We start from the raw sequence: 27,093 nt of genomic DNA on the forward strand, positions 1-27,093 counted from the left end.
TAAATCCAATACTAAGTAATCCAGGGGATCGTTTCTTTCATGGGCTGCATTGTTGACCTTGTGGGAAATGTGAAGGATGGTAGTGAACTGGGTGACAAAACCTCAAGCCCTCCAGATTGTGGCAGAATAGGATACTAGAGAGGGACTCCCTGGGGGACTGACAGACAGCTCCTGCCCCAGTACATCCATGCCATCTTCCCTGCCTGGGTGTCCTCACCTGGAGTCCTGCTGCCATCTGCCTTCCCCCCTCCCCACACCCTCCTGGTTGCCATCTGCCACACATCTGAGACTCCCCTCCTTCTGTTTGCCTTAGCACAGCTGGGACAGAGCAGCCTTCCCCATAGGAGTTTCACCAAGAGCCAAAGGAAAGTAAAAAGGAATTTACTACTGAAAGCACAGAACGATTCCATCTAGTGAGCTTTCCAGAATTTGGTTTTCTGATGCTAAAACCCCACCCCCATCAAATCAAAGATGACTTTCCTGCCCCAGCCTCTCCCTGCCCTCCCATTCTAAAAGATCCTCTTATAGCTTCTGATCAGCTTTTGGGATTCCTTCTAAGATTTTTGCCTCCAAGTTCCACTTAGTTTCTCCAGAACTCAGGAGCTGGTTTACTAGACACTAGTGGGCACTCACTGTGGGCCAGGCACTGTGCTAAGAGCGCAACACACACTATGTCTTAATAGTCTTCACCACCAGCCTGAGACCAGTGCAATTATCCACAATTCAGTCATGAGGAAACAGCAATTGTAAAGTTAAGACTTGTTTAAGGCCCCATGGGTAGTAAAGAGAGGGGTGAGGGTTTGAACCCAGCATTCTGACCACAGCTGCACTGAGGTGGTGTCTCACACCCTGCACACGTGAGCACTCCCCCTCCCCCGCTGCCCACTTTCAAGCTGCACAGGTGGATCTGGGAGAGCAGAGTTTTAGAAGTCTACCTATTTACATTTCTAAGTAACACAATTTAAGTATAACATGCACAATAAACATGCAGAGTTTTAGAAGTCTACCTATTTACATTTCTAAGTAACACAATTTAAGTATAACATGCACAATAAACGGTAGTCCACAGTGAGCAGGAGGAGGATTAGTTTTGTACAACTTCCATCAACAACTGAATCCCTTACTTTCTACTTTTGGAGACTTGGAAGTTCAATGCCCTCAATCTTACATTGTGAATCAGCAGAGGGTCTGCAGAAGAAAGGCTGTACACCTCAGATGGGGTGCAAGAGGATAAAGTGGGGAGGAGAAGGGACCCATGTCTACACTTGGCAATAAGAACAAGATGGAGGCACCTAGCCAGGCCCATCTAACCTCGGCATACTACGCAGCTGGCATGTGTGTGCAGCAGCCTCTTTCTGGGCATGGCCAAAAGTATGGTTCTTCCCTGGGAGAAGCACAAGAGGCAGAGCCAAGTGGGCTTGGGAACATGGGGGGCAAATGGAATCTGTAGCATGCTGCAGCAGAGGAGGATTCCCGCGGTGGGCTAACTCCATGTGCATCTCAGCTTTCAGGGTATAAAAGGGGAGAGGAGAAGGCACAGAGACAGACAAGGAAGGGTGGAACATCAGTCCTGCAAGCGCTTTAATCCCTGCCAGGCTGGCGGTCTTCCTTCATCTGTGTACCCTAGCCCCTCGACACCGCCGGGGAGGTGTGGAGCAGAGAGGCTCAGGCTGTGCTCCACCTGAGGACACACCAGGCCCCATCCCCGCTTGAGCCCCACACCGCCTGAGATGTCCACCCTACCTGCCCCCTAGAAGACTACAGAATGACGGTCCAGTCCTTTATTTAGAAACCTGATTGTTCAAGAACATGGTGGGTGGTTCCGCACGCCACCCTTTTCACTGGGATATGTTAGGGGTGGCTTTCTGCCATTTCCTCAGCAACAGAGGTGAAGGAGCCTCAATTCAGAAGCACAGATTACAGGGGACAGTGTAGAAAGGGAAAGGAGCAGGAATCCCAAGCCAGTCCAAGAGGAGGGGGTAAGGTGAGTGGGGACAGGGAACAGTGTGGGGGCTGCAGAACTTCCCCCTTTTGTTCTCCCTGCCCCACTCCCCTCCCAAGATCTCACCTAGTCTCTAGGTGGGGAGGGGAAAGGAGCCAATAAGCTAAAGGGCATGATGGGGGGTGGGACAGAAAGGAAGGGGATGTGGGGAGAAGCCTGCAGAGCAAAGCTCCCTTCCAAAGGTGGGGAGGGCAGCTCTCAGCAGCTGCAGCAACACTGCCCATGGCCCTCCAGATCCTGGGGTGCCAGGTCCACAGCTCAGCTCTGCTCTTCTGCCTTTAGGCCCCAGGCTGGGGGGTGGGCGTGGGGAGGAGGCAGGGCCAGTCTGGGAAGGCTCTGGACTCCTTGGCCAGCCAATGGCAGGGAGGCTCAGAAGTCAAACTCATCCAGGTCCCTGGCGCCCTCCCTGCCCGCAGAGCCCCACACACGGCGGTAATTGCCCTCCAGCTCTCGCTGCCGCTGCCTCTCCTTCCGCGCCTCCTCAGCTCCCTGCACCTGGTGGGAGGCCGTAGGCTGAGCCAAGGGAGGCCCTGCATGCCTGAGATCTAGGCACTGGGCACCCACACTTCTTATGGGGCTCTTGCTGACTGCCAGCCCCCAGCTGCCAAGACCACCTGCCTTGTGTCACAGCAGGAACTGGAGCTCAGCAGGCGGTGAGGATGGGCCAGCCAGGGCGTCTCAGCCACGCTCCCAGCACTGCAGCATGCCAGAGCAGGGGGCTGGGGGCCAGAACCTGAGGGCAGGAGGCAACACTGCTCACCAAGATATTGAAGAAAATCTCCTTGAGGTTTCTGGTGTCCTCATCAGTCAGCCAGCGAGCATCCTCCTCAGTCCCTTCAGTCCCTGGTCTGACGATTTTGATCTCAATCTTCCCTGGAAAGGAGCAGGGTGGCCAAGAGGAAAGGAAGGGTGGGAGCTTTGGTGCAAGTCTGCCACCCCCAAGCCCCGCTGAGGCTGCCAGTCCACCCTGACCCAGCCCCTTCATTTTGGGCAGCAAGTCCCCCCAGGGCCCACCTTCTGCCGTGAGCCCCTCCCTCTCCAGCAGTTCTTTCACCAGCCCCTCGATTTGTCTCAGCTGTGGGTTTTCCCGTTTCATCTCAAGGACAGTCAGATCCTGATTGGGGCCTCCATGACGGAGCTTGGTGACCCGGACCCGGACTCTGTGCTCAGGATCCTCCTCTTAGAGGGGGAGACATACAAGGAGACACAAAGTAGAGCTATGACTCCAGGGTTAGAGGCTGTGGTGGTCACCTCTCCCTAAGCCATCCATCGGTCTTGGCAGTTTTCCACCTCAAACACGTATACAAGCCAGGGCTCAAGATAAATCAGCCCCCAACCCTCTACACCCTATAAATCTCCCCCCACCAACTGCAGCCTCCCCTTTTCCCTTCTGACCCAATAATTCTGTCCACCACCTACAGGAAAATGTGTTTTCTGAGGCAAAAAATCAGGCCACCTGGACCAACAAAGAAGCTTTATGAAGCAGGTTGGAAAATTAGTTTGGCACTCCACATGTTGGTACTCAGATATTTCAACGTTTACAGAGGGATGGAAGGTTTAAAACTAGAACATCCCATTTGGAATGCCTGATCTCCACACTCATAGGACCCAGGACCCAGTGGAACGGACACAAGAGGATGCAAGAAGAGGCAGTAACTTCAAGCCTGTCCAGGCAATTGGCTTCTGAGTAGCTGGGCTTCCTATTCACACCCTGCCTCTCCAGGTGCAAAACCCTTCATAAGTGGGCAGTCATCAGCATGCAGGTTCACAGCAATTCAGTTAGTATCTAATGACCACCAACTACATGCCCAGCAAAGTGGCGGACACTGGGGATATAGGAGCAAGTCAGAAACACAAGATGGACATACTCTAAAAGCTGCTTCCCAAAAGGATGAATAGGAGGTGACTAGGCAAAGGGATGACGGCAAGTGAGAAGCATTCCAGAGAGGGAGGACAGGGAGCACCCCTGGAAGGGAAGATCATGGTGCCCTCGGGGTACACCAGCTGAGGGCTAAGACAAGGAACTTGGCCGCTCCCTTGTGTCTGACAGCTCTCACCTGCTGGTTGCGGGGGAGGGGGAGGCTTTTGGGGGACAACCCTCCTTTTCCTGTGCTTCTTCAGCAGCTCTGGGCTCTGTTTTTCCTCCAGTTTCTTGATGAGTTTGTTAAGAGTGGATGTCAGGGCCAGCATTGCCCGATCACGCTCTGACTCCTTCTTCAGCCCGTCTGGGTCCAGTTCCTTCTCTGTCTGGAATGCCCAAGGCGGAAGTGGAGAGTCAAGGGCATAGGCAGTGAAGGCCAACGGTTCATGCTCTACAGGAGAGGAACAGTTCCCTCTCAACTCTCCCTCTGACCCCCTGCCCCACCAACCTCCTTCTAATTCAGTCAAAAGCTGCCATTTCAGAGTGCCCTGTCCCAGGCCCATGTAGCCCTCTGTCCTCTCCTGGCCCCATAGGAGCAGGCAGCCCTCCGAAGCAACAGGAGGGGGAGAGCTGCGCACCTCCCGCACGATGTTCTCCAGCTCCCGCTCCATGCCAGCCTTCACCTCCGTCCGCAGCCGGGCTCGGTCTGAGGGCAGCAGGATCCCATCCAGCTCCCTCTCAAATTCTCCCAGTAACTGCTGCTCATCCTCATCTTCGTCCTCCTCCTCTTCATCCTCCTCCTCTTCTTCTACCTCATTCTGATGCTGCGTGTCACCCTCTTCCCTGTGCTCTGGTTCCCTGAGAGGGGTTTCTGCATCTGCTGCAGGCTGCTCTTGGCCAGCATTTGGCTTTCCCTGGAAGATGAAGACAGAGAGAAAGAGATAGAAAGCTGGGGTTTCAGCAGAGACACGTTGGGGGGGGCAGCCAACAGTGGTGGGGTGAGGGAGTGGAGGACTCGGGAGGAGTAAGGGACGGGAGGCAGCTCCACCAGGCCCAGGCAGGGTGGTTTTCTACATGTTCCAGCAGGGAGGCAGCCCCCACCCAAGCAGGGCCTGTACCTTCTTCGTTCCACCTTTCAGCTCCTCTATCAATCGAATCAAATCTGCAGGGCTCCGAATGACTTTGACTTGCACATTGTTCTGAAAATCTGAGATGAAAGAATAGGAATGAACCCACTGTATTGTGAATTCCATTTTGACTTCCTAAGGAGAGGACACAAGAGAACCAAAGAAGGGAATGGTCCCTGCTTCCAGGAGCTACCTGTCTGGGCAGCAAGATAGGGAACCACATATCCCCCAGAGAGCACTGTGGTTAGTGTACCCCAGGTGAGAAGTAGAAGGATGCTGACAAGCTGCTAAGTCTCCAGCTCCTTCCTGTGCTGCTGAGGCCCTTCCAGCAATCACTCTAGTTCTCAGGACTGCAGGAGAGATCCTGGGACGAAAGGCTCCTCTTCCCAAGATCCTGTTCTCCCCTTTCCGCAAAACATGCCATTTATTGTCTACTCAGTTCCAGGCATTCTGCTGCAGACCATAGATTCATTCTCATTTAACCTCACAACAACCCTGTAAGGTAGGGGTTACTACCACTGTTATGGGTGAAGAAATGGAGGAGAGGTGCGATCGTCTGGGATTACAAAGTCAGCAAATAGTACAAGCACTGTGCTCTGCTACCTCCCTTGGTACAACTGTCTACAAAGAGTATTCACTCCTGTAAAAATGGATGCATGCTGGCCTGGCTACTCGGCCTGCCCCCCAGTGCTGAGTTCTCTCCCACTCCCCCCACTGACCAACCCCAAAATACCTTCCAGAGGAGGAGCCATGGAGGGTCACTCACCATCAGGAATGCCTGGGGCTGTATCTGCTGCCTCAAGGTTTGGCTCCTGCTCCTGCTGTGGAGAAAAGGGCAGAGGCCAGTGCACAGGCTTGTTTATGCCTACCCTGCCCTAAGGCAGTAGCTCTGGGGGCATCTTTGCCTCCCAAGACAGACATAGGTCATCTCATAAATGACTTTAGCTCAAGTGGCCCTTCACCCCAAAGCTCACAGTCAGCCTCATAATAGAAATGGGTAGGAAGCTGGCTCTCACCTCAGCGTGCACCTCCTCCCCTTCAGGAGCTTGGTCCTCTGGCTCGTGAAGCATCTTCCAGAAATCTGATTCCTTGCCTTCATCCTTGGATGAGCTTGCCCCTGGGATAGAGAGAACAGGGAGGAATCTGAAAGGAGGGGAGAAATGGAACACAGCAAATAGATGGGGTACATTCCCCTTCTCTGTTACTAAAGGGCTAGGGCCCGCAGTACCATTTCACTCCCCTGACAGCCAGTACAGGACAGGAAAATGGAGGAGGGAAGAAATGGAGACAAGTTCCATGGAACAGGTGAAATACGGTCTCACCTGCTTTCTTTGGGGGCACCAACCTAGGCTTGGTTTCACTCCATGTTGGAGGGCCCAGGTCTTGCAGCTCCTCTATGATTTTATCTCCATACTGCTTTGAGTCTGCTGAGAAACAGTGTGCAGGCAGGACAAGGACACATTCCTCTGGGTTCTTCAATACTTCATCTCCTGCTTGTTCCTCCCATGTCTTCCCTTCCTCTCCTTGCTCTTCTAATTACTCACCAGCTTGCTTCTGAATATAAGCTAGGTACTCCTCAGGCTGCAGGGCAGGGTGACAGAGAATGGCCTGGGGAGCAGCACTGGGTGGGGGCCGCAGAAGAGGGTGGGGACAGAGCCGAGGAGTCCGAATGGTCAGCACGTAAGAGCAGGACAAGGGCTCATCCACACGATCAATGTAGTCCCCAGAAATACCAGCACCCTCATCACAGAGGAACTGCCAGGACAGAGAGGATGAATAAATAGTAACTACCACGAATAATGAGCTTTGGTTCTTAGAGCAGCTGCCTTGCATTAAGCACTTACTTATGTCAGGTACTATGCACACAATGTGCATATGGCATTTCACATACTGTAGCTCATTTAATTATCACAAAAAACCCAGTGAGGTAGGTATTAGTATCTCAGCAACGTGGTCAAGAAACTTAGGTTTGATGAACTTAAGGGACCTGTTCAAGTTGACCCGCTGGTAAGTGGTAAAAACAAGATTGAATTCAGGCAGCTTAACTGTGGGCAATCAGCTTATTTTGGTTTCACATTTTTGCTTTATATAAATACAGTGTGTACATACTTAGTGTATTTGACATGTAAATATTCTTTGCATATCTATATATACATATATGATGAAAGTTTTTACCTGTAAAAGACAATATTAAACAAGAAAGACCTCAAATCAATAACCTAAACTTCCACCTTAAGAAGCTAGAAAAAGAAAAGCAAACTAACCCAAAGCAAACAGTGGGAAGGAAATAATACAGATTTGAATAGAAATAAATGAAACAGAGAACAGAAAAACAATAGACAAAGTAAATGAAACTAAAAATTGATTTTTGAAATGATCAACAAAAGTGACAAACTTTAGCTAGATTGGCCAAGAAAAAAAGACTCAAATTAGTGCAACTGGAAATGAAAGAGGAGACATACTACCAACCTTCCAGAAATAAAAAGGATTGTAAAGGAATACTATAAATACCTATATGCCAACAAATCAAATGAAACAGACAAATTTCTAGAAAGACACAAACTACCAAAACTGACTCAAGAAGAAACAGACAATCTGAATAGACCTAAAACAAGTAAAGAGATTGAAATAGTAATCAAGAACCTACCCACATAGGAAAGCCTGGTTCAGATGGGTCTACTGGTGAATTCTACCAAACATTAAAAAAAATACCAATCCTTCTCAAACTCTCCTAGGATAAAGAAGAGGAAGGAATAAATATTCCTCAACTCATTCTATGAATCCAATATTACCCTGATACCAAACCCAAAGATAACGCAAAAAAAGGAAACTACAGATCATTATCTCTTACAAATATAGGCCCCAAATCCAGACCAAAGTTAACTGAATTTAGCACCTTATAAAAAGGATTAAACCCCACCACCACCATGATCAAAAGGATTTATCCTAGGAGTGTAAGCTTTGGATAACAAAAAAAAAATCAACTGATGTAATTAATACATCCTATCAACAGAACAAAAAAACAAATGATTATCTCAATGAATACAGAAAAATAATTGACAAAATCCAATACCTCTTCATGATTAAAATATTTCAACAGGCCTGGAATAGAGAACTTCATTAACTTCATAAAAGGTATCTATGAAAAATCCACAGCTAACTAATACTTAATGGTAAAAAACTGAATGGTTTCCCCCTAAAATCAGGAATAAGACAAGGATATCTGCTTGTGTAACTTCTATTCAACATTGTAGTGGAGACTCTGACCAGGGCAATAAGGCAAGAAAATGAAATAAAAGGCCATAGATTGGAAAAGAAAAAAAATTACCTCTCTTTACAGGTTATCTGATCTTGTGTATAGAAAATCCTAAGGAATCCACTAAAAAAACTATTAGAACTGAGTTCACTAAGGTTGCAGGTTGTAAGAATCAATTGTATTTCTATGTATTTGCAATGAACAATTGAAAAATAAAATTAAGAAAATAATTCCATTTGCAATAGCATCAAAAAGAGTGAAATTAGAAAAAATGTAGCAAATGAACTGAAAAGCTTATACTCTGAAAACTACAAAACACTGCTGAAAGAACTTAAACATTTAAAAAGTGTAGCTATCCAAGCTCACAGATTAGAAGACTTAATAATAAATATTAATATTAAGATGGCAATACTCCCCAAATTGACCTTCAGTTCCAAATGCAATCCCCATCAAAATTTCAACTTGTCTTCTTTGCAGAAATTAACTGAACCTAAAATTCTAGGGATTTCAAGGAGGTGAAATAATTTTAAGAAAGAACAGTTGGAGACTTCACACATTCTGATTTCAAAACTTCCTCCCAAGTTATAATAATCAAGGGAGTGTTGTATTGACATAAGGATAGATATATAGACCAATGAAAGAGAACTGCAAGTCCAGAAATTAACCTTTATTTTTACCATCATTTGATTTTTGACAAGGTTATCAGGATAATTCAATGGGAATTGTCTTTTCAACAAATGATGCTGGGTCAATTGGATATCTACATGCTAAAGAATGAAGTTGGACCCCTACCATATACAAAAACATACGTATGAAGAAATGCTTAAAATTTTTTAAAAAATAACTATGCTTTTTGAAGAACACATTTAAAACATAAAAAACATAGAAAAGATAAAAGGATGCAAAAACACAGTAAACAAAAAGAAGAAAATCATAGACCAATCTCCCTGATGAACACAGATGCAAAAATCCTCAACAAAATTGGCAAACTGAATGAAAAAATACATCAAAAAGATCATCCATCATGACCAAGGGGATTTATTCCAGGGATGCAAGGTTGGTACAATATTTGCAAATCAATCAATGATACAACATATCAACAAAAAGAAGACTAAAAACCACATGATCATCCCAATAGATGCTGAAGAAGCATTTAACAAAATTCAACATTCACTCATGATAAAAACTCTCAACAAAATGGGTATAGAGGGTACATACCACAACATAATAAAGGCCATATATGACAAACCCACAGCCAACATCATACTTAACAGCAAGAAGCTGAAAGCGCTTCCTCTAAGATCAGGTTCAAGACTAGGATGCCCACTCTCCCCACTTCTATTCAGCACAGTACTGGAGGTCCTAGCCACGGCAATCAGACACACAAAGAGATAAAAGGCATCCAGAGTGGTAAGAAAGAAGCTAAACTGTCACTGTTTGCAGATGATGTGATAATTATACATAGAAAACACTAAAGACTCCACCAAAAAAGTATTAGAACCAATAACTGAATTCAGCAAAGTTGCATGATACACAATTAATACACAGAAACCCGCTGCATTTCTATATATTAACAAAGAATTAGCAAAAGAGAAATCAGGAAAATAACTCCACTTACAATTGCATCAAAAATAATAAAATACCTAGGAATAAACCTAAACAAGGAGGTGAAAGACCTTTACTCTGAAAACTATAAGACAGTCATGAGAGAAATTAGAGACATCAAAAAATGGAAATCTATCCCATTCTCATGGATATGAAGAATTAATATGATCAAAACGGCCATCTTGCCAATAGCAATCTATAGATTCAATTCAATTCCTATCAAAATACCAACAGCATTCTTCAATGAACTAGAACAAACAGTTCTAAAATTCATATGGAATCACAAAAGACCCCAAATAGCCAAAGCAATCCTGAGAAAGAAGAACAAAACTGGGGAATTAGGCTCCCTGACTTCAAGCTCTACTTGAAAGCTGCAGTAATCAAAACAATTTGGTACTGGCACAAGAACATACTCATGGATCAATGGAACACAATAGAGAGCTCAGATATAAACCCACACACATATGGTCAATTAATATATGATAAAGGAGCCATGAATATACAATGGGGGAAAGACAGACTCTTCTACAGCTGGTGTTGGCGAAACTGGACAGCTATATATAAGAGAATGAAATTGGATTATTGTCTAACTCCACGCACAAAAGTAAACGTGCAATGGATCAAAGATCTGAATGTAAGTCATGAAACCATAAAACTCTTAGAAAAAAACATAGGCAAAAATCTCTTGAGCATAGTATGAACACCTTTTTCCAGGATACATCTCCTTGGGCAAGGGAAACAAAATTAAAAATGAACAAGTGGGATTACATCAAACTAAAAAGCTTCTGTACAGCAAAGACACCATTAGCAGAACAAAATGGCATCCTACAGTATGGGGGAATATATTTGTAAATGATTTATCTGAGAAGGGGTTAACATCTAAGATGTATAAAGAGTTCATATACCTCAACACCATAAAAACAAATAACCCAATAAAAAAATTGGCTGAAGAACTGAACAGACACTTGTTCGAACAAGAAATACCAATGGCCAACAGGCACATGAAAAGATGCTCCACATTGCTAATCATCAGGGAAGTGAAAATTAAAATGAGGTATCACCTCACACCAGTTAGGATGACCACTATCCAAAGACAAGTAACAACAAATGCTCACAAAGATGTGGAGAAAGGGGAACCCCTCCTACACTGTTGGTGGGAATGTAAATTGGTTAAACTGCTGTGGAAAGCAGTATGGAGGTTCCTCAAAAAACTAAAAATCAAAATACCATTTGACCCAGTAATTCCACTCCTAGGGATTTACCCGACGAAAATAAAATCCCTGATTCAAAAAGATATATGCACCCCTATGTTTATCGCTGCACTGTTTGCAATAGCCAAGATATGGAAGCAACCTAAGTATCCATCGATAGATGAATGGATAAAGAAGATGTGGTACATATACACACAATAGAATATTATTGAGCCATAAAAAGAAAAGAAATCCTGCCATTTGCAACAACATGGGTGGATCTAGAGGGTATTATGCTCAGTGAAATAAACCCGGTGGAGAAAGACAAATACCATATGATTTCACGTATTTGTGGAATATAAAAACAAAGCAAAACAGAAGTAACAAAACAGCATTAGAATGACAGACACTGAGAAGTGATTAGTGGTTACCAAGGGGAAGGAGAGTTTATGGGGGTGGGGAGGAGGGATGGGGGACTGTTGAACCACTGTGATTACATCTGATAGAAAAAGTTTTAACCCTAATATTAGGAACAAGGTAAGGATGCCCACTTACATCACGTCTATTTAGTATAGTACTAGAAGTACTAATGAGAGCAGTTAGGCAAAAATAAGAAGGGCATCCCAATTGGAAAGAAGAATAAAATCATCTCTGTTCATAGTTGACATGATATTACACACATAAGATTCAAAAGAACCCACAAAAATTGTTAAAGTTAATAAATGAATTCAGAAAAGCTGCAGGATATAAAGTCAACATGCAAGTATCAGTTGTGTTTCTATATATTCCCAACGAATAATCCAAAAAGGAAATTTTTTAAAATTCTCATTTATAATCACATCAAAAAATAAAATAGTATAAGTGTATCCAAGGAGGTGAAAGACTTGTACATTGAAAATTACAAAACAATATTGAAATAAATTATAGAGGACACAAATAAATGGAAAGACATCTTATATCCACGGATCAGAAAACTTAATGTTGTCAGGATGGCAATACTACAAAAAGTGACCTACGTAGTCAGTGCAATCTGTATCAAAACTCCAATGGCATTTTTCAGATATAGGAAAGCCTCTCTTAAAATTCACATGGAAGCTCAAGGGACCTCAAATAGCCAGAACAATCTTTAAAAAAGAACAAAGTTGAAGGACTCACACTTTCTCATTTTAAAGCTTACTATGAAGCTACAGTAATCAAAATAGTGTGGCACTAGCATGAGGATAAACACATAGACCAATGGAACAGAACAGAGAACTCAGAAATAAACCCTAACATACTTGCATTTGATTTGAATGGTACCAAGACCATTCAAAGGGAAAAGGACAGAACTTTCAACAATTGGTGCCAGAAAAGCTGGATATTTACATACAAAAGAGGGAAGGGAGACCCTACCTTATATCATATACAAAAATTAATTCAAATTGAATCAAAGACCTAAACTTAAGAGCTAAAACCATAAAAGTCTTAGAAGAAAACATAAGTGAAAATCTTCCTGACCTTGGAACAGGCCATGGTTTCTTAAGTAGGACACCAAAAGCACAGGCAATAAAAGAAAAAAGATAAATGAAGCTTCATCAGAATTAAAAACTTCTGTGCATCAAAGAACACTACATTAAGAAAGTGAAAAAGTGGATTAAAGATGGTGGCATGAGAGGTGAGACAGAGACCTCCTCCTAAAACCACATATAATACGAAAATATAATTTAATACAACTAATCCTAAAAGAGCAACAGGAAAGAAGGCTGAACCAGACCATACATCTGGAGAAAAGAGCAGACCTCACGGAACAGGGCTGGGAGCTTAAATGATCTTCAGGCATTTCAACCCCCTGCCTGGCTACACAGCTGCAAGTCCCCCCACTGTGACATGCAGCCTGCTGTGTCTTCCTCATGGCTAGCCTGTACTTGGCTCAGGCTCGCAAACCGGCAATCCCTGCCCGGGCATCAGGCCAGCCAGAGGGAAGCCCCACCTACAGCAGCTACAAACACAAAGCATAGAGGCTTCCACCTGTGTGTTCAGCCCACTGGTTCTGGCAGTGGAGACAGACATAGCAGCCGGGAAGCAGGAAACAGCTCTCTCCTCCCCCCAAGCACCAACACCACTCCTCTGTGACCCCCAACAGTGCTCCAGGGGCTGAGCAGCTCCAGAGAGTAGAGCTTCTGTGCACTAGGGGGCACCACAGACAAATATGAAACATCCAAGGAACTTGGTTCAAAGAAAAATTATGAATACAATTGAGAAAGATAAAACTGAAATCGACCTCATGAATATTCCTGAAACAGATTTCAAAATAAAAATCATTAACATGCTCATAGAGGTAAAGAAAAATATTCAAGTCAGGAACAAATTTAGGACAGAGATCCAATCATTGAAGAACACAATGGAGGGGATTAAAAGCAGATTAATTATGGTGGAGGAGACGATAAATGAAATAGAAATTAGGGAAGAGGAATACAAAGAAGTTGAGACACAGAGAGAAAAAAGGTTCTCTAAGAATGAAAGAATATTGAGAAAACAGTGTGATCAATCCAAATGCAACAGTATTCGTACTACAGGGGTACCAGAAGAAGAAGAGAGAGAAAAAGAGAAAGTGTCTTTGAGGAAGTAATTGCTAAAAACTTCCCCAATTGAAGGAGATAGTCTCTCAGGCCATGGAGATCCACAGATCTCCCAACACAAGGGACCCAAAAAGGACAATACCAAGACATATAATGATTAAAATGGCAAACATCAAGGATAAAGACATTATTAAAACAGCCAGAGAGAGAAATAAGATCACATACAAAGGAAAACCCATCAGGCTATCATTAGACTTCTCAGCAGAAACCTTACAGGCCAGAAGGAAGTGGCATGATATATTTAATGCAATGAAGCAGAAAGGCCTTGAACCAAGAATACTTTATCTGGCAAGATTATCATTTAAATTTGAAGGAGGGATTAAACAATTTCCAGATAAGCAAAGGCTGAGAGAATTTAGCTCCCAAAAACCATCTCTACAGTGTATTTTGGAGGGACTGCTATAGATGGAAGTGTTCCTAAGGTTAAATAGCTGTCACCAGAGGTAATAAAAAGGGATAGACAAAGAGTACAGAATATGATACCTAATATGTATAGAATGGAGGAGGAAGAAAAGGAAGGGGAAAAAAAAATGAACCTTTAGATTGTGTTTATAATAGCATACTAAGTGAGTTAAGTTAGACTCTTAGATAGTAAGGAAGTTACCTTTGAACCTTTGGTAACCACGAATCTAAAGCCTGCAATGGCAATAAGCACACACCTATCAATAATCACCCTAAATGTAAATAGCCTGAATGCACCAATCAAAAGACACAGAGTCAATGAATGGATAAAAAAACAAGACCCGTCTATATGCTGTCTACAAAAGACTCACTTCAAACCCAAAGACATGCACAGACTAAAAGTGAAGGAATGAAAAAAGATATTTCACGCAAACAATAGAGAAAAGCCAGTGTTGCAGTACTTGTATCAGACAAAATAGACTTCAAAACAAAGAAAGTCACAAGAGACAAAGAAGGACATTACATGATGATAAAGGGGTCAATCCAACAAGAGCATATAAACATTATAAATATCTATGCACCCAACACAGGAGCACCTACATATGTGAAACAAATACTAACAGAATTAAAAAGGGAGATAGAATGTAATGCATTCATTCTAGGAGATTTCAACACTCCACTCACTCCAAAGGACAGATCAACCAGACAGAAAATAAGTAAGAAGACAGAGGCACTGAAAAACACATTAGAACGGATGGACCTAACAGACATCTACAGAACTCTCCACCCAAAAGAAGCAAGATACACATTCTTTTCAAGTGCACACAGAACATTTTTCAGAATAAACCACATACTAGGCCACAAAAAGAGCCTCAGTAAATTCAAACAGATTGAAACTCTACCAACCAACTTCTCAGATCACAAGGATGTAAAACTAGAAATAAATTGTACAAAGAAAACAAAAAGGCTCACAAACACATGGAGGCTTAACAACATGCTCCTCAATAATCAATGGATAAATGACCAAATTAAAACAGAGATCAAGCAATATACGGAGACAAATGAAAACTGCAGCACAATGCCCCAACTTCTGTGGGATACAGCGAAGGCAGTTCTAAGAGAAAAGTATATAGCAATCCAGGCCTATTTAAAGAAGGAAGAACAATCCCAAATGAATAGTCTAAATTCACAATTATTGCAACTGTGAAAGGAGAACAAATGAAGCCAAAGTCAGTAGAAGGAGGGACATAACAAAGATCAGAGAAGAAATAAATAAAATTGAGATGAATAAAACAATAGAAAAAATTAGTGAAATCAAGAGCTGCTTCTTTGAGAAAATAAACAAAATAGATAAACCCCTAGCCAGACTTATTAAGAAAAAAAGAGAGTCTACAAACATAAACACAATCAGAAATGAGAAAGGAAAAATCATGATGGACACCACAGAAATACAAAAATTATTAGAGAATACTGTGAAAATCTATATGCTAACAAACTGGGTAACCTAGAAGACATGGACAACTTTCTAGAAAAATATAACCTTCCAAGACTGACCCAGGAAGAAACAGAAAATCTAAACAGACCAATTACCACCAACAAAATAGAATTGGTAATCAAAAAACTACCCAAGAGCAAAACTCCCGGACCAGATGGATTCACCACTGAATTTTATCAGACATTTAGAGAAGACATAATACCCATTCTCCTTAAAGTTTTCCAAAAAATAGAAGAGGAGGGAATACTTCCAAACTCATTCTATGAAGCCAGTATCACTCTAATGCCCAAACCAGGCAAAGACACCACAAAAAAACAAAATTACAGACCAATATCCCTGATGAACATGGATGCAAAAATACTCAATAAAATATTAGCAAACCGAATTCAAAAATACATCAAGAGGATCATACACCATGATCAAGTGGGATTCATCCCAGGGATGCAAGGATGGTACATTAAAAAATCCATCAACATCATCCACCACATCAACAAAAAGAACGACAAAAACCACATGATCATCTCCATAGATGCTGAAAAAGCATTCGACAAAATTCAACATCCATTCATGATAAAAACTCTCAACAAAATGGGCATAGAGGGCAAGTACCTCAACATAATAAAGGCCATATCTGACAAACCCACAGCCAACATCAAACTTAACAGCAAGAAGCTGAAAGCTTTTCACCTAAGATCGGGAAGAAGACAAGGATGCCTACTCTCCCCACTTTTATTCAACATAGTACTGGAGTTCCTAGTCACAGCAATCAGACAACACAAATAAAAGGCATCCAAATTGGTAAGGAAGACGTCAAACTGTCACTGTTTGCAGATTACATGATATTGTACATTAAAAACCCTGAAGAATCTACTCCAAAACTACTAGAACTAATATCTGAACTCAGCAAAGTTGCAGGATACAAACTTAATGCACAGAAATCTGTTGCCTTCCTATACACTAACAATGAAGTAGCAGAAAGAGAAATCAGGAAACAATTCCATTCACAGTTGCATCAAAAAGAATAAAATACCTAGGAATAAACCTAACCAAGGAAGTGAAAGATCTATACCGTGAAAATTACAACACACTCCTCAGAGAAATTAAAGAGGATACTAATAAATGGAAATTCATCCCATGCTCTTGGGTAGGAAGAATTAATATTGTTCAGATAGCCATCCTGCCTAAAGCAATCTACAGATTCAATGCAATTCCTATCAAAATACCAACAGCATTCTTCAACAAACTGCAACAAATAGTTCTAAAATTCATATGGAACCACAAAAGACCCCAAAATAGCCAAAGCAATCCTGAGAAAGAAGAATAAAGCAGGGGGGATCTTGTTTCCAAACTTCAAGCTCTACTACAAAGCCACAGTAATCAAGACAATTTGGTACTGGCACAAGAACAGACCCATAGACCAGTGGAACAGAATAAAGAGTCCAGATATTAACCCAAGCACATACGGTCAGTTAATATATGATAAAGGAGCCATGGATATAAAATGGGGAAATGACAGTCTTCAACAGCTGGTGTTGGCAAAACTGGACAACTACATGTAAAAGAATGAAACTGGATTACTGTCTAACTCCATACATAAAAGCAAACTCAAAATGGATCAAAGACCTGAATGTATGTCATGAAACCATAAAACTCTTAGAAGAAAATATAGGCAAAACTCTCTTGAATATAAACATGAGCAACTTCTTTATGAACATATCTCCATATCTCCATGGGCAAGAGAAACAAAAGCAAAACGAACAAGTGGGACTATATCAAACTAAAATACTAAAATACTTCTGCACAGCAAAGGACACCATCAATAGAACAAAAAGGCATCCTATAGTATGGGAGAATATATTCATAAATGACATATCCGATAAGGGGATCACATCCAAAACATACAAAGAGCTCACCCACCTCAACAAACAAAAAGCAAATAACCCAATTAAAAAATGGGCAGAGGATCTGAACAGACACTTCTCCAAAGAAGAAATTCAGATGGCCAACAGATACATGAAAAGATGCTCCACATCGCTAATCATCAGAGAAATGCAAATTAAAACCACAATGAAATATCACCTCACATGAGTTAGGATGGCCAACATCCAAAAGACAAACAACAACAAATGTTGGTGAGGATGTGGAGAAAGGGGAACCCTCCTACACTGCTGGTGGGAATGTAAATTAGTTCAACCATTGTGGAAAGCAGTATGGAGGTTCCTCAAAAAACTCAAAATAGAAATACCATTTGACCCAGGAATTCCACTCCTAGAAATTTACCCTAAGAATGCAGGAGTCCGGTTTGAAAAAGACATATGCTCCCCTGTGTTTATCGCAGTACTATTTATAATAGCCAAGAAATTGAAGCAACTTAAGTGTCCATCAGCAGATGAATGGATAAAGAAGATGTGGTACATATATACAGTGGAATATTATTCAGCCACAAGAAGAAAAGAAATCCTACCGTTTGCAACAACATGGATGGAGCTAGAGGGTATTATGCTCAGTGAAATAAGCCAGGCAGAGAAAGACAAGTATCAAATGATTTCACTCATCTGTGGAGTATCAGAACAAAGAAAAACTGAAGGAACAAAACAGCAGCAGACTCACAGAACCCAAGAATGGACTAACAGTTACCAAAGGGAAGGGGACTGGGGAGGATGGGTGGGAAGGGAGGGATAAGGGAAAAAAGGGACATTATGATTAGTACATGTAATGTAGGGGAGGAGCACGGGGAAGGCAGTACAACACAGAGAAGACAAGTAGTGATTCTATAGCATTTTACCTACGCTGATGGACAGTGACTGTAATGGGGTATGTGGTGGGGACTTGATAATGGGGGGAATCTAGTAAGCATAATGTTGTTCATGTAAGTGTGTATTAATGATACCAAAAATAAATAAATAAATAGATAGATAGATAGATAAATAAATAAATAAAAGTGAAAAAGCAACCCAAAGAATGGGAGAAAATATCTACAAATCACATATCTGGTAAGAGATTAACATCCAGAATATATAAAGAACTCTGACAAATTAACAGAAAGAAAAACAAATAACCCAATTGAAAAGTGGGCAAAGAATTTAAACAGACATTAGGCAAATGGCCAATAGCACATAAAAAGATGCTCAACATCATCAGTTATTAGGGAAATGCAGTTCAAAACCACAAGGTACACTTCGTGCCCACTAAGATGGTTATTATTTTAAAAGTAAGGAAAACAACTGTTGGAGAGGGTGTAGAGAAATTGGAATCCTTGTGCACTGCTAGTGGAAATGTATAGTGACACTGCTGTGGACATTAGTTTGGCAATTTCTCAAAAAAGTTAAACACAGGATTACCATAAAGTATATTCCACTCTGAAGTCTATACCCAAAGGAATTAAAACAGGGACTCAAACAGATACATGTGCACCAATGTTCACGGCAGCATAATTTACAATAGCTAAAGGTGGAAATACCAGAATGTCCATTCATCAATAGATGAATAAACAAACGTAGTGTATATTTACAATGGGATGCTATTAAATATTCCATAAAAGGAACATGCCATAAAACATGCCATAAAAAGAAAGAAAATTTTGATATATGCTACAACACGGATGATCCTTGAAAGCATAGTGAGAGAAGCCAGACACAAAAGGATAAATGTCGGATTCCACTTTCATGAGCTACCCAGGCAAATTCATACGGACAAAAAGTGAAAGAGAGGCTGCAGAGCAGGGAGAAATGCAGAGTTACTGCTTTATGGATACTGAGTTTCTGTTTGGGATGATGAAAAAGTTCTAGAAATAGATAGTAATGGTTATACAACACTGTTAATATATTTACTGTCACCAAACTGTTCACTTGAAAATGATTAGAATGGTAACTTTTTGTCTGTTTTACCATAACTTAAAAACAATACTAAAAGCAAATGAAGAATGGCTGTATGTTAAGAAGAAAAACGCATTGAAGAAATGGGCAATGAGCCAAATACATCAATGAAATAGGTACTCCCTGCAACCCAGTGAATGCTTTCACTTCCAGGTCTTTCCCTTGGAGAACCTCTGGACGTTCCCAATGAGACCTACATCGCAGCACTGTGTATAAGAGCATTAGAGTGGAAACCAACTGTAGAGAAGTGGGTACGTAAACAATGAAACACAATAGAGCCATTAAAATCACTGAACTAGATCGCAGCATGCCACAGAATGGCAAAAACATTGATTAGTGAAAAAGCAGTCGATACCACTGATGTATAATGTAAAATACAAAACGATCTATATTGTTTATGATACATGTATTGGTAATAAAAGTACAAAGCAAGTATGGAGATGGTTGTGGTTGTTTCTGGAAAGGAGGGTGAAATGAGAGAGTAGGCTTTAACTATATCATTAGCATGTTATTCTTTATTTAAAAAGCCAGAGATGTCAAAATGTTAATATTTGTTTTATTTGGCAGTGCATTTATGGCATTCCTATGACATCATTTTCTATAAGTTTGAAATGTTGCATAATTAAAATTAAAAAGGAAAAACTCTTAGATCTCTCTGAAATCTTACTTAATACAAGTATTGAGATAGAGATCCTAGTTTATCTAATTCCAGATGGCTAACGAACTCTTCCCAAACCCCACAGAAACCACACTTCTACCAAACACTGCACACCCTGCTCCTACCATCGGGGCATTGGGACAATTCAGGTTCACTGCGCCTGTCCTGGTGTGGGGCATTTACTCAGGCACACAGGCGATCAACTTGGGTGGTCCGCCAGGATATATGAACTGAAAATGAGAAGCAGCCAGACAGAAATGCCCTCAATTTCCTGCCACTAAAACCTGCATTCTCCCCACCCTTTCATTCTAGTTACAGATTGAGAGCCCCCTCCTCTGCTCTCCTGTGTCTTGCACCCGAGCCCTGCTCACATCCTCTTCAATTCTCTCCTTACCTCAGCTCTACTTTCTCCTAGGACTACCCAACAGCATTTAAACATGTTCCCATTTTAAAACACCAAACAACGAAGTGCCACACTCCCCATTCTCACAGCCCCTCTACTGCTTGCCCTTGTATCCAGATTTCTTCAAAGATTTCTACTTCTTCCGCACCTTCCTCAACACCTAACCTCCACCACCACTGAAACTGCTCTACCAAAGACAGCCAATGACTTTGTCATTAAGTCCAACCAAAAGGCTGGTCCAGGGAGACAGGGAGTAAAGGACTCACAGATTTTCATCTGATTCTCATGCCTGCCATTTGTATTTTTATTTCCATGTGCACACTTTGCTTTTATGAAAATAACAATTCCAGATGCAACCCACCCACAATTTTTAATTCTCCTCTTCCCTGAAGGCTCAGATGCAGTCAACACCTGGCCCATTCCCTTGAGATATATCTGTCCTTCCTGGGTTCCATGTCACCACAGCCTCCTTTCTGGCCCCTTCTTCTAGGCAAAGCTCCCTTCTGCGCCTGCTTTCAGTGATGGCTTCCTTAAAGTTCTGTTCCACTTGTTTCTTTGGGGGCAGATTTTATCCACAGCATGACTGTAACCATAACGAATATGTTGATGACTGCCAGCCCTCCAGGTTCAACTCGGATCTCTCTCCCGAGCTCCAAACCACAGATGCAACGGCCTCCTCAGAATATCTCTACTTGGATACCTACCACCACTAAAATCACCATATACAAAACCAAAGTCTCACTTTCTTTCACCAAACATACTCCTCTTTCCACTGTAGCTATCAGTAATAGGAGCCACTATCTAGCCAGTTGCTCCTGCCAGAAACCTGGGGATCTTACTCTACTTCTTTTGCTTCCTTGAGATCATCCACAAGTCACCTTCTTTTCTCACCTGGATTGCTACAACCACCTCCAAAGTGGTCTCCCAAACATTTGCTATACTCCCAGCCAGAGTGCGCCTTCAAAACCAAAACGGAATATAAGTCATCATTCTGTTATAAAAGACTTCACTGGTCCCTCTGTTTCTTGAATTGTCCAAACTCCTCAACATGGCTACAGAGCTTCAGGACCTGTAACTTGTGCCCTAACACCTGCCAGCCTCCTCTCACACTCTCTCCCTGCAATCCTCTCCAGGCACTGTGAAGAGCCATCAGTCTCAGCACTGGCCACCACCTCTTGCACCCACGCCTTTTGCACTTACTGTACCTTCCTCCTGGATTGCCCTCTCCAGCCCTCGCCCACCTTCTGCAGCAGCTGGACTAACTCCTCACCTTCAACTGTTAGTTCACGGGTCAAATTCTCTAGGCCTCCCCTTTCCCTAGACTTGGTTAGCCCCTTTATTGTGTCCTCACCTATGATGTGTACTTTCCCTGTCAAAGTGTTTATCTTGTTCATTGTGGCTGTTTATTTCATGTCTGAGAACAGGACAAGGTATCTCCATCACCATTTCATTCCCATTTTCTATTACAGTGCTGGGCACTGGGCACATGCTCAATAGATGACAGGGAAATGCAGCCTTTGCCCTACTGAAGATACAAACAATAATAAACAATAAGGACACAGTGCATGCTCTACCAGATTATATATGAGTGCAGATGCTGTGGGCTGCTATGGGCTGATTGTTTGTGACCCCCTAAAGTTCTTACGTTGGAATCCTAATGCCCACTGTGACCGTATTAGGAGGTAGGGCCTTTGGGAGATGCCTAGGTTGTAAGGGTAGAGCTCTCAGGAATGGGATCAACGCTCTTATGAAAGAGACTCCATAGAGCTCCCTTGCCCCTTCCACCAAGTGAGAAGAAACAAGAAGTCTGTGACCTGGAAGAGGGTCCTCACCTGACCATGGTGGCACCTTGATTTCCGACTTCTGGCTTTTTCTCACTTCTGTGAGAAAAAAATATGTGTTGTTTATAAGCCATCCAGACTAAGATATGGATACGTGTGGGCATGGATACATGTATATGAAACACTGAAGGAAACAACTTTTTGGGTTGGTCAAGAAAGTTTACATAAAATGAGTGACATTTGACCTGGCTTATCATTCATTCTATTCATGTGATGAATAATTTCTGGGCACCTACTTGGCGCCTGGCACTGTTCTAGGCACTGAGGATAAAGCAGAAAATAAGACTTTGTTCCTGCCTTCCTGGAGCTTGTTCTAGTAGGGGGTAGACAGAGAAAGACATTAAAAAACAATTTCAGGAAATAATACATGCTTCAAAGAATATAAAACCCTGTAGGTGTTTATCGGAGGCAGGCGTTTACCAGACAAAAGGGTGCACATGTGTGTCTATGTGCTGACAGCAAGTCTCCCTGGAGAGGCATCACAGGAATATATGACCTGCATAAGGGGATGGAGCCGGCCATTCAGAGATCTGTGGGATGACGGCTTTAGTCAGAAGGAACAGACCCACTGGTTCAAAGGAGAGAAAGTGGGCCAGAGAGGCATAAACACTAAGCATTTACAGCTACCGCCCAGACTTGGTTCCTGAATTCCAGAGTCACAGAGCTAGCTACCAACTAGCATCACCACTGGAGGTCTATGAGCATCTTGGCCTTCTTCTAACACCAGCCTACTTTCCTTCTGCAAACGTGTTCCTTCCCACCTTACTAAATGACAATTTCATTCTTCCAGTTGCTCAGGCTAAAAACCCTGGAGTCACACTTGCCTCCACCCCACACCCAATCCATCAACAAATCTTATTGGTGCCGCCTTCAAAATACATCCAGAATCCGGCTGCCTCCTACCATCTCCACTGCTACCATCCCAGCCAATGCTGAAGTATTTGCATCTCATCCTTAGAACGGGCAGAATCACTGAAGGTTTTCCAGGACAAGGTACAGAAGTGACACTTTCTCACAGTGCTGTGTTAGAGCCAGCTCACACCTGTTCATAAGAGTCAATTGGCAAACTTCCGGGGATGTTGCAAGATGGCGCACTTCACAGTGACAGCATGAATGTGGCCATGGTGGGGATATGTATACCACGGATATTAGCAAACATTACAAATCAGGGCTCCCCTCTCTGCCACCCTCCAACCTTGCTCTGGCCATCTGGGTGTTCAACATTTACCAGCACACAGTTGCATTAGAGATGATTCTATGGCATGTGGTTTTCTACAGGTGTTTGTGAATACATATTAGAGCACCTGAGGAATATTCCCATACTACATCTGCCTGCCTGAACTCAGTTAAGGACCACCCAATCAGGAACACATGTCGAGAGGCTGTTGGCAGTGATGCAGGTGAGGGATGAAGGTGGCAACATGGGAAGAGGAGAGAGCACTGACAAATCTGGAAGTAGAGGGAACAGGCTTTGTTATTTGCTCTGAGAGAACTAAGTCCTTTCCTTGACATCACTCCTGTTTGTAACCACAGACTCATTCCTGTGAACTCTCTCATTAACATCTATCTTCTTCTTGAGATCGTGCACCCCATAAGGGCAAGGCCTTCGTGTTTGCTGGCTACTGCATCCCCAGAGTGGAGCCCAGGCCCTGCACCAGCACAACCTTGGAAGAATCATTACATGAGAAAGGGGGACAAAGAGAAGGACAGGGAAAGTCACTAATGAGGCTCAGGGTGCTAGCACAGATGATCAAAAGGAGAAACATGTGAACCGGGTAAGTACTAAGTATGGCTGGGGCTCAGAGGGGAGGATGTGGGAACTGTTGGCCTGAAGTGCCTGTGACTATCCAGGCAGTGACGTCCAGCTGACAGCTAGAAATATGAGTCTTAAATTTAGGGTTAAACTCTTGACTACAAGATACAATCCTGCCCTCTCCACTTAGAATCCGAATTGTCACTGAGGGAGTGTCAACTTCCCTCTCTCAAGACTCACCCGAACCTCGGCCTCCCGGGGCCTCCCATTGAGGTCACACTTGGACCCATTGCCATAGGTCTGGCTGTGGTAGCGTTTCAGGCGATGCTGCTTGGAGGCCTGAGGAGGACATCAGAAGGGAGTGAGTATGAGAAAAACAGCAAGGAGGGAGAATGGCACTTGGTCCTAACGGCCACAAAGCCCCCCAAGATGTGTCAGCTAATCCTGACACTCCCCTTCTTGGGAGAGCTTAGTCTGTAGCCAGGACCCCCCTCTCCCAGTCCCATACTCCTGGCACCTTGGCTGTTTCATCATCCCAGTTGAAGGCCGATTGGTAGTAGCCGAGATAGAGGACTTCACCTTTGATCTCTGAATCTGTGAGAGAAACCAGAGTGAAGCACTGTTACTCCCTTTTAAGAGGACCAGGGGGGAAGGGGATGGGGCAGATAGGTCACCTTCCATGACATGTTGCTGAGGGCTTAGAGAAAACGTAGGTGTCAGTCACCTTCCATATGGTACTGCCGGATGTGGCGTCCATAACAGAATTCGTATGTCCACCAGTCTTTAGTCTGACAATACAAAAATGGACAATCAGGAGGATGGAATGCAGATGTCTCTGCCTGAAACCTGGCTCTCTCCTGGCTCCAGACACATAACCTTTTAACTCCTTCTCATCTGGTCCATACTCAATTCTCACATTCTCCACGAGGAGGGAGGGCTATTTTCCTTCTGTGAATGGGAGAGATACCTCCAAAGTCTAACTGTATTCTACCTGTGGCCTTTCCATTCCTCCCCCTTTTAAGATTTGTTTTAATCCTTATTTTGTCCTCCATAAAGATAAGAAATTATGGTATCCTTGAAGTATTCAGACCAGGGAAACATAGAACATTCAAAAATTGATTGAATTTCTACAACATTCCTTATGCTGTTCTAGCCACTGGGGATACAGCTGTGGACAAGTTAAATTCTCTGGCCTCCTGGATTATTTTCTAGTGCTGGGACTCAGACCAAATATGAGTAAATGGATGATTCAGGTAATAAGATGACTTCAGATCCTGAAAGGTGCCATGATGAAAATAAAATAGGGTACTGGGCAGAGAGCAGTTGAAGCAGGGGTGACTTTACCAGGAAGGCTTCTCCATCTACGGAGGTGACCCCCTACCCACACTGACCCTCTTTAGGTACCTCCATCTTGGCTTAACTCTTATTTTGAGGTTGTTGATCCTAACCTTTAGCAAAGTGGTACCAGTGGTTGCAGGATTCTTTGCTTCCTTCCTGTCTGTACAATAAGTCTATTCCTCCAGTGGCTTTCTTAACTCCTACAGGTCTTTCCTGATCCTTCCTCACTCACAGGCACTCTCGTTCTCAGGCAGACAGCTAGTTCCCAAGCCCTCATTCCATCCATCCCAGTCCCCTTCACCTTCAGCAGGCAGGGAGCATCTTTCATTGGACCCAACAACTCAGGGATCCCAGGCCCTTGGTAAGCAGGTGCCTCCTCCTCCCTTTCACGCTGGAAGTGAATAGCTCCAGCTGGCAGGCGACATTCATAGCGCTGTTTGTATTTAGAGGAGACAATCACCACGTCCGAAGCTTGGCTCTGGGAAAGAAGGGAGGGTCGGGGGCAGGGAGGCAAAGAGAGGCTGGGATCAGGGAGAACAACGAATTCCCTCTTCAGGTCTGGGGAAGAGCCCGGTCAAGACAGAATGAACCACAAGTCCTCCAGCTGTTCGGTGGGTGAGGGGACAGGGCGCTCGCACTTCTCCACCGGGCGAAGCCCAGCCTCAGTGTTTGGATCGGGAACAGGGACCAGAAGCTGACAGCGGGACGCCCTGTCCCTCCCAGTCCCAGGCACCAGCGGAATGGGTCTCAGTACGCGATTCTCAGGAGTCCTGGCAGAACATCCACCTACTCTTCCCGACTCTCCGTAGGCTCCCTCCGCAGACTCCACCGCTGCCCTCTTCCTCTACCTTCTTCCCTTCCCCTTGCCCCGGACCCTCGACTCTCTACTCCTGCTCACCTGTCCTCCCATGACAGGCAATGGCAGGATCTCGATCCCGTAACGCATCTCACTCAGCTCCTCCAAGTTCAGGCTCCCGACGTCGCCGGTCAGACTTGCGGGTAACAGGAGCCCCAGAAGCAGCAGCCCCAACACACCGGACAGCACCGCCTCCGCCGCCATCTTCCGTTCCCCTTCGGAGCCGGAGCAACTCTTTCCGCCCTAAGCCTGGCAGCGGCCTCACCCCGCCCACTAACGCCGCAAGGTTCCATTGGCTAGACGTTCTGTCCCTCTCACGTACCCCATTCCCATTTGTAAATGTGTCTCCAAAGCCCAGGGAGGTGGACCACGGCGATCAGCAACACCAGGGGCCCAGGAGGCGCGGTCTATGCCCAGGGCTGGATTGAGCACCTTTTCTCTGTCCTCGCTCCGCTGTTATGCTCATTTCTCATTATTTTTCAGTCATTTCTTGCATTGTATTCGGCCCTCGCAAGGCGGAGGCTTGAGGCGCGCAGAATACCCATGAAAGTTACAAAATTCCTGTTACAAAACAAAGGTTGTACAAAAGAATTCCTCTTTTCATATATACATACAATTTAGCGCAATCTGGTAATTGTGTCAAAAGCTTTCCACACGATCCTGTAGTTGTCCTCCAATAAAATTATCCTGAAGAAATAATGGGAGCTTCCAGCTAAAGGCTGGGGGAAGAGGGGCGAATGCACGTATCCTCGAGGCCATATAACAATAAAGAGAAAGGGGAAGGAGACAACTGCAGCAGTGTTTTAGAAGCTA

General features: G+C 43.6%; 1 protein-coding gene across 7 annotated transcripts; it reads right to left on the reverse strand.

Moving 5' to 3' along the window:
- Positions 1 to 1,766: 1,766 nt before the first annotated feature.
- Positions 1,767 to 26,515, reverse strand: OS9 (OS9 endoplasmic reticulum lectin). 7 transcript variants are annotated; one of them, XM_017645095.3, is made up of 15 exons: positions 26,323 to 26,514; positions 25,726 to 25,902; positions 24,811 to 24,874; positions 24,604 to 24,680; positions 24,327 to 24,425; positions 6,535 to 6,745; positions 6,313 to 6,417; positions 6,007 to 6,107; positions 5,757 to 5,808; positions 4,982 to 5,070; positions 4,502 to 4,777; positions 4,060 to 4,249; positions 3,017 to 3,181; positions 2,763 to 2,875; positions 1,767 to 2,497 (listed from the first exon to the last, which is right to left on the reverse strand). In XM_017645095.3, exons 1-15 carry the CDS (start codon positions 26,482 to 26,484, stop codon positions 2,372 to 2,374), a joined length of 2,007 nt encoding a protein of 668 aa, XP_017500584.1. In that variant the 5' UTR covers positions 26,485 to 26,514; the 3' UTR covers positions 1,767 to 2,371. The 7 variants fall into 7 exon arrangements, with proteins under 7 accessions (XP_017500584.1, XP_017500646.1, XP_017500493.1 ...); XM_017645157.3 differs by having other exon boundaries at positions 6,313 to 6,414; positions 26,323 to 26,513; XM_017645004.3 differs by having other exon boundaries at positions 5,757 to 5,811; positions 6,313 to 6,414; positions 26,323 to 26,513.
- Positions 26,516 to 27,093: the final 578 nt, after the last annotated feature.

Source organism: Manis javanica, chromosome 10 (genome assembly GCF_040802235.1).
Source record: "Manis javanica isolate MJ-LG chromosome 10, MJ_LKY, whole genome shotgun sequence".
Lineage (NCBI taxonomy): Eukaryota > Metazoa > Chordata > Mammalia > Pholidota > Manidae > Manis > Manis javanica.

Excerpts from the sequence above, each read along its gene's own strand:
- OS9 (XM_017644948.3), bottom strand. The coding sequence starts at position 26,484 with ATGGCGGCGGAGGCGGTGCTGTCCGGTGTGTTGGGGCTGCTGCTTCTG. Across the intron at positions 25,903-26,322 it reads TGCCTGTCATGGGAGGACAG|AGCCAAGCTTCGGACGTGGT; the intron begins GTGAGCAGGAGT and ends CTTCTTTCCCAG. Across the intron at positions 24,426-24,603 it reads GGGATGATGAAACAGCCAAG|GCCTCCAAGCAGCATCGCCT; the intron begins GTGCCAGGAGTA and ends TGTCCTCCTCAG.